The sequence below is a fragment of the Microtus ochrogaster genome, linkage group LG1 (genome assembly GCF_000317375.1).
Source record: "Microtus ochrogaster isolate Prairie Vole_2 linkage group LG1, MicOch1.0, whole genome shotgun sequence".
NCBI lineage: Eukaryota > Metazoa > Chordata > Mammalia > Rodentia > Cricetidae > Microtus > Microtus ochrogaster.
Genome location: NC_022027.1, coordinates 45,331,204 through 45,339,250, shown reverse-complemented (window position 1 = coordinate 45,339,250; position 8,047 = coordinate 45,331,204). Strand labels below are relative to the sequence as shown.

At 42.8% G+C, this 8,047-nt stretch overlaps 1 protein-coding gene across 1 annotated transcript; it reads left to right on the top strand.

Moving 5' to 3' along the window:
• The first annotated feature begins 544 nt into the window (after positions 1 to 544).
• Cxcl9 (C-X-C motif chemokine ligand 9) lies at positions 545 to 6,237 on the top strand. Its single transcript, XM_005359500.2, has 4 exons — positions 545 to 708; positions 1,802 to 1,931; positions 4,149 to 4,233; positions 5,332 to 6,237. Exons 1-4 carry the CDS (start codon positions 648 to 650, stop codon positions 5,431 to 5,433), a joined length of 378 nt encoding a protein of 125 aa, XP_005359557.1. The 5' UTR covers positions 545 to 647; the 3' UTR covers positions 5,434 to 6,237.
• The last annotated feature ends 1,810 nt before the right edge of the window (positions 6,238 to 8,047 follow it).

Sequence of the window (8,047 nt, the reverse complement as noted above, 5' to 3'; positions counted from 1 at the left end):
CATAGTCACGCTATCAGTGTTACAGACATTGGGGGAAATATTTGGAAAAGGTAGCAAGGAATGGCGCAGTTGTGGCTTATGCAACTCATCTAACAATTAAAATAGTGGTAAACTGTAGCAGCAAGGAGACAAAGTAAATTTGCCACAAGAGAAAACAATCTAGTCCCTCAACAAATTAAGATGCTTTAAGTTGTGCAGAAAATATGAGAAAAGATTAATGTAGCTACATAGTGCACGGATCTATGCGCACTACAGATATAAAAGAGTAACTTCCCTGGACGTCCATCTCTCTCACATGGGAAGCACGCCTCCAGCCTTCATCGTAGAATCCATTCTGCATCCAGGTAGCAACTTTGGCTGTGCTAAAAGTGGGCACTAGCGGTTTCACATCCCTTCCTATAAACCTACCCATTTATGTGAAGTGGAAGTAAAACGTGCAGAAATTCCCTGGGATCTGAGAGCAGGGGTTTCCCCAGGACAATCGAGTTTGTGGTTAATTTAGTTCTAGGTCAGCTGAGGAGACCAGCCAATCAGAGACGAGAAGGGGAAGGGATTTCCTAAACAAATATGATTCCCAAGAACACGTTCTCCAAAGACCTTCTCCGACTTGAACCTGGCACAGCAGCTCCATAGAACTGTGCTCTGCCATGAGGTCAATTGCTCTATTTCTCTTGGGTGTCATCTTCCTGGACCAGTGTGGGGTTCAAGGTGAGGAGCTTTACATTCTATCAACTTAGTCAATTCTGATATATGCATTGCTATAAAAAGACTTCTTGGTTCAGGAGATAAAGCTGAATGTTTTGCATGCAATAAAAAGTAATAATTGCTCACTCAAAGCATTTGGATGCTGTGACCAGTTATCCAAAGGTCATAATTTGCACCTGCCAAGTCAAACACGCCTTCTTGGTGTAGGTATTTTGAGTTTCTAATGAGGGTTCAAAACCATATTTGAATAACGAGAAACCCCATTTTCATATGTAAAGGGATTTGTGGGCATTTTGTTTCCATTTCACGTGAGTCTGACATTTGTCATGCGAGACGTGACATCTGTCGCTCTGGCAACTGGTGGTGAGCCAGGAGATCCTTTTCTAAATTGTCTCCGGCAGCAGCCTCATCTGATCCTGTGCACTGATAACAGTCTGCGGTTAACCAACCGAGAACTCAGAAACCAGAGAGGCTGCCTCTGGCCTTTTCACTCAGGACTTAGTTTACAGTGGACAAATACCCTTCCTAGAATGTGGTTTCTGCATCTTTAAAGTCGAAATTTTGGAGTTAATGCAGGATAGTAAAACTGATGCAAATAGATGCTAAGTCTATGGAAGGTTTGAGGGACCAAGACAGAAGATTTAAAAAGACTTTTCAGAGCAGTGGGATGAGAAAGGATAAGGATTGAAGTGATAATTCATTATTGCAAGAAGAGCTTTCTGTCCATTCCTACATCAACTCCACGTCCCTGAGGTCAGGTGATAAATGGGTTGAGGATTCCATCCTCACAGTACAGAGTGTATGTGTGTGCCTAACGTCAGTGTGGATTTAACTAAGTACTGGGGAAGTTTACTGTTCTTCTAAGGTTGTAGAGTAAGGTAGTGGACTCAGAGTTACCTAAACTGAAATTCTTCGCCTGCTTCCTTTTGCTAAATGACTTTGTCTTTAGCCCTGGCTTCCTCGTTTATAGAATGGAAATAATGCCTGCCTGGAAACTCTGTCACACACCCAGGGACAGCAATAATTCTCATCATCATGCTCATCAACCATGCCCAGTGAGACCTTGACCTAAGCACGCGTGTTTTCTTTCCTATAGGAAACCTAGTCATGAGGAATCAGCGTTGCTCCTGCATCGGGACCAGGAAAGGCATGATCCCCTCCTACAGGTCCTTAAGAGATCTCAAACAATTTGCCCCAAGCCCTCAGTGCAACAAAACTGAAATCATGTAAGTAAAAGCTTCCAACACACGCATCCCACGTGGCACTTAGTGGCAATCTCACCCTCAAGACAACTTGCTTACACAGGCAGTTGGCTCCTCTATAAATCTGTCAGCTCATTTTTTTCTCCCCTGAAATAAAAAATTTCTGATGAGACTGAAAATGAAAGATGACATACCATCTAAATAATCAGGTGTTTCCAAGACCAGCTTTTCAAGGCTATTTCTAATTCAGAAAACATGTTTGAATAATGTCAACAATTAGCTCTTATGAATATCAAACTACATTGAGTGGAATTCTCCATGAATTAATAAAAACACAATTTTTAAAAGTCCAAAGGATATACTGAGTTTTTTTTTTTTAAAAAAAACTGGGTCCTAGAATCTTAAATGTTTAAGGCAGATTACTGAAAAGAAGATAATCACAGTTCTGCTCTCACAACCTCAGCATGTCATCTTTCAAAGCACCTTCATGTCTTTTACATGTGTGTTCCTATTCATGTGTAATGCATACGTAGATACATGCATATAAAAGTAAAGTCAATTAAGTTATACACCATACCCAGTAGTTCCCTCTTATCTGTTAATTCAAGTTCCTAGGTTTCAATTTCCTGAAGTCAACTACATGCCACAATATTGAATGGAATATTCTAGAAACAAATGGTTCATAAGTTTTCAGTAATTTCATTATGGTCCATTGTCATAGTTATTTTATTTTGATATTATGTATTGTTGTTACTATCTTACTTTTAACTTACCCATTAGACTTTATCTTAAGTACACAGGCATCACCTGAGAGTGTAGGAATCTAGACATCTTTCTTCCCGACAGATAAGGAGAAATTCCTAGTTGTAATTTGCTTTTTCCTTAGCACAGCAACAATGGACAGTTTCTCACATCAGTTAATTTTCTCTAATAATGCCATACTTGTCAGGTTATTTTGGGGATGGGGGCCTAGGGATTGAACCCAGGACTTTGCATAATCTTTGCATAGACTCCACCGGACACTACTCCTGAGTTCTAAGAAAGCTTTTAAAATGTCTGAGAGGTCACTGGAGAGAGGGCTGAAAGGTTAATCACACTTGTTGCTTGTTGCTCTTTGTCTTTTGTTCGTTTGGTTTTTTTTTTGTTTGTTTGTTTGTTTGTTTGTTTTTTTTTGAGACAGAGTTTCTCTGTGTAGCCCTGGCTGTCCTGGAACTCACTCTGTAAACCAGACTGACCTCGCACTCAGGGATCTGCCTACCTCTGCCTCCCTGCTAGGGTTAAAGGCATGCGCCACTACCACCTTGCTGTGCTTGTTGCTCTTGCAGAGGACCCTAGTTCAGTTCATATCACCCACATTAGGCAAGCCCCGAGCATCTGTAACTCCATCCCCAGGAGATCCTACACCACCCTCTGGATGCAGTGGGCACCTGCATACAAGTACACATACGGACACAGAAACACACGTAAATCAAAATACAATAAATTTTAATTCATTAATCTGTGTGTTCAAATGTACATGCATGTGGCGGTCAGGACAACTCAGTAGAGTCAGTTCTTTCCTGTCTCCTTAGACGGGGTTCTGGGGGACTGAACTCAGTTCTCCAGGCCTGGGAGGCAAGCATGCTTATCTGCTGAGCCAACTCACTGACCCTAATAATGACTTTTAGTGGCTAAATTGCTTTACATCATATCAATATGCCATAATTTGTATAGCCAATTTCCATTGCTAGGAATATAGGATATGTCAAAAAATTCCTATCTATTATTACACTATTGCTGTGTCTTTAATTCTAATAATACTTTTCTAGAGATTAGAATTTTTTTTTCGAGACAGTCTTCTAATGTAGCCAAGGATGGCCTCAACCTCATGATTCTCGTACGTCGGCTACCCGAGTGCTGGGATTCCAGGCATACGACACCATTCCCAGCCTCTTGGAAATTCTAATTGTGATGTGAAAGCTATGAAGATGTAAGACCTTTGACACCTACATCAAGGGTGTCTGTATGGAAAAGCTATTTTTATTCTCAAGTTGTCTAGAAAAAAATAATATTAAAATAAGATTTCTCCTGAAAGGTCTGCTACGATTTCTGAAATCCACCTGATAATATTAGGAAAACATCTTACTGTATTTTAAGTGGTTTCTTTGGAAAACTCAGTAGAATCTATGTTTTCCCCCCACTATTTCTACTAAGAATTGTTAAATTATTTGAGGAGAAAGCTCACTGGTGTTTCTTCGGCAGTGCTACCCTGAAGACCGGAACTCAAACCTGTCTGAACCCGGATTCAGCAAATGTGAAGAAGCTGATGGACTATTGGGAGAAACAGGTTGGTGACAGAAAGAAAAGATTTCTCTCTTTCAGAGTCACCCTGGAAGTCGGAGGATAGGGCATAGCCATTAAGGATACATTTTCCATCTGTTTGAATTGTATCAAATAGTAATACACTAAAGATTCAAAAATAACATGCTATGACCCCATCCTTCGCTAGCAACTCATCATTAACAATATATAAAAGTCATTAGACTTCGTGGGAAATGTATAGAATTGTGTATACACAAGAATCTTGAAACTAATGAAGGAAAGGATAATTGGCTTGGCCAGGAGGCAGAATGGAAAGTATTAAAGCAGATATCATTGTGTCGAGTGACCTCAGTTTTGGATCTTGACAGAGAAGGTGTTTACCAGGAAGTCAATTAAGTACAGTGTGGGCGTTAGTGGCTTCACGAGGAAGCTGGCTGCGTTCATTCATTCATTGAGTCTGAAGTAAGGTAGCTGGAATTTAAGTCTAGAGAACAAAGGGACTGAGATGGGGAAGAAGCCAGGACAGAGCAGGAAGAACCTTGTGTGAAGCGTTAAGGAGCCGAGTCTGAGAGGGGCCATGGAGTACGCAGTGGGGAGTTCGAGCCCCCGAGTCTGACTCTCGGGTCTGCCACAGACCCACTGTGAAGTCTTAGCCAACACTCTCCCCCACAGCCTCATCCGCATTCAGTGGTGCCCAAACTGGCCTAATCCTGTAGCCCTTCAACACAGTTCCTCATGTTGAGGTGACTCCCAACCATAAAATTATTTCGTTGCTACCTCCTAATTTCTGATAAGCAGAATATCCGGTATGCAGCCCCAGAGGGGTCTCGACCCACAGGTTGAGAATCCCTGAGTCATAGGAGTACCAGTTCCCAGAGGGCTGTGTTTGGCACAGGTGGGTGATGAGAAGGACGAGATAAAGACAGCAAGATGCCAGGAAAACAGACAAACACGAGCAAAGAGAGAGCTGGATTTGCTTCTTTGATATGGGAAACACATGAGCAGCCACCGAAGGTGGTGCTGAGGATAAGGAACAATGGAGGTTGGGAGGAGCTCGACCATCAGGAGAGAAAATTACAACGTGTGAAAACATTGCCTTTTTTTTTTTCCTCACTTTTTGCAGATCAGCCTTAAGAAAAATCAAAAGAGGGGGAAAAAACATCAAAAGAACAAGAAAGCCGGAAAAGCTAAAAAACCCCAAGGTCCTCGTTCAAAGGCTCCATGAGAGACCACTTTCCCAGCAAGCGCTCTGCCCGTAAATGGCTTCTAGATCATACTAAAATGCCTTCGGTGGGGAGCGGGCTTTAATACGTAAGCTCTTTAACTTGGCTAGAAAATACAAAGCATGATTTTGAAAGTAGAACTAACGCTAGAAAGTTAATCATAAAATCCAAATAGTAAAGATTGCTAGAGGCAAAAACTGTCTACGTTACACACAGCCAACAAAATTCCGTCAAGCTCCTGAGCACAGTCCTGATAATCTCAAATCTGGGCAAGTATCCATGCGTGTTTATCCCATGCCGAACAGCTGTCTCTGGGATTCTAGACCGCAGCATCCAGATGGTTCTGAGGTCGTCACCAAGCCTAGGTCTGTCTGTATGCTGGTGAGTAAGACCTCGCTAATCTGGCCTTCAGCAGCTGCACTTGGGTTGGCCTACAGGCCTGGCACGCAGTCTGTCGCAGAGATCCGTGCTAATGGTATTTGGGTTCCACAGTAGAGATCGCCAGACTTGGCTTTCAGAGCCTTCCATGTACCTTTTGAGACCAGGCGATCTCATCATTGACTTGATCCCATCTTCAAGGCTCATTTCAAGTTTTGGTTCTTAATTAAAACCCTCTTAGATGGCTGCGGGGTAGCTTAGTGGTAGAGCACTTGCCTTGCACGGACAAGGCCCCCGGGGTTGATCACTAACAGTGCAAAAACATAAGCAGTTAAAAAAAAAAAAATTTCTGGCTACTCAAATTCTCTTCAGTTTTATTTCACTGGCTGCTCGGTGTCTCATGAGTAAACTTCATTATTATCTAATTACTTTTTGTGTGCTTTTCTCTTTCCAATGTGATGGTCTTTTGAGGGCAGGGGCCATGGGTTATTCTCCTAAAACTTCCATGGTGCCTAAAACTTGGTTTTGAATGATTTCCCGTGTGTGTTCGAGGTAGAAAGGCCATGGCCAATCCAGGCTCTTCCACGTCGCACAACTCTAACCCTTTTTCCCCTCCTTGTTTGTTTGTTTTTGTTAGACGGTTTCTCATCGGTTTATCCTAGAACTATGTAGACCAGGCCGGCCTTAAACTCACATAGGTCTGCCTTCTAAACGCTGGGATTAAAGGTGTATGCTGCTGCACCTCCTTTTCGTTCTTCCTTTCCTTCCTCTTTCTCTGCCTAGCTTTCTCATTATCTTCAGGCTTCTTCAGTACACAAGGCTGGGTAAGAGCATAGCCTAACCTTGTGACAGGCTGCTAACGTCTCTAACAAATAGGCATCGCATGTGTAAGACAGACATTTATGGATATCCCCAGACTGTTCACAAAACATACAGGACATCTCGAAGCACAAAAGCTCACAACGAAGAGAGGCTTTACTGATTGGCAAGTGCCAGACCTTTCCCCAGTGGAAAATTCCTCTGAAATCATTGCCGATTGGTTCCAGCTTCCACGAGTCGACAGCTGTCAGCTCCTTTAATAAGCTCATTTTAGGCGAGTATGAGCTTCATTATCACCTTCGCTCATTTCAGAATTCCCAGAGTAGTATCAGATCGATGGCCACATCAGAAAAGGAGTGGGCTGGAGAGGTGGTCTGCCCTTGTCGAGGACCAGAGTGCTATTCCCAGCAACCACACTGAGGGACTCAACTCCCTGCAACTCCAGCTCCAGGGGATCCAAATGCACAAGCCCACACGCAGACGTGACACACAGACATAATTTAAAATCAAAACGAAATCTTTGCAGAAATATTTCTAAAAGAAGCAAGAGCTACAGGAAATAGTAAATTCTGTTGGCGGAGGCACTGCTGGGGCCGAGCTAGCCTCTGAGGGGGCGGACACGGGGTGCGGGTTGGAAACTGCTTTCGAGAGGAGGTCCAGTGAGCTAAGCAGAGGAGAATGTCTCCGGCTGGAAATTCAGCCTCCACTAGCGTACTTCCCCAAATATTGTCATTCCTCATGCTGCAGGTGGTTTTGAGTGTTGTTCCCAGCCAAACACCATTACATAGTCGTGAACTTGTACAGCTCCCTCCAAGTAACTTATTCTGGGGGGAAAAAAAAATCTAAAAATGTTTTTTTTTTTTAACTAGTTAGCCCGTGGCCCTTGCATGTGACAGTTGGGTAGTGTCCATACCAACTAGCCAAAGACTGCGTGTTTTCACTCAGTAACTCTGGTGAGTATATAGCGTATGCCTGCAGTATGGCTTTGTATATATACTCTAATTTTTAATCCAAAACAATATTGGCATATATGCTTTGAAGCTATTTTGTGAAAGGACGGTGATATCAAAGGTCACTGATACCAAAATAAACTTTTTTTTTTTTTTAATGTCTGTATCTGCCCTTTCGCTGCTATGGGCTTCAGAATAATTCCCATAAATCCTTTACCCATTTGCTTTTTGGCTTTCATCTCATGCTTAATGGGGAAACTCTGTTAACTAGTCACAGCTAATTGGGGCATGGCGACCTGGACCCCGGGAAGAAAAACTGGGAGATCCAGGTACGTGCTCTCTCTGCGCCGTGCCCGCCGGACTGACTCTAAGTCGGACCTCCCACTCTTATAGTGTGAGTTTCCCCTCTTTATTTAAATTATAGCTGTTATTCTTGAGCTAGCCTGGCTATTTATCGTACTGGCCTAAT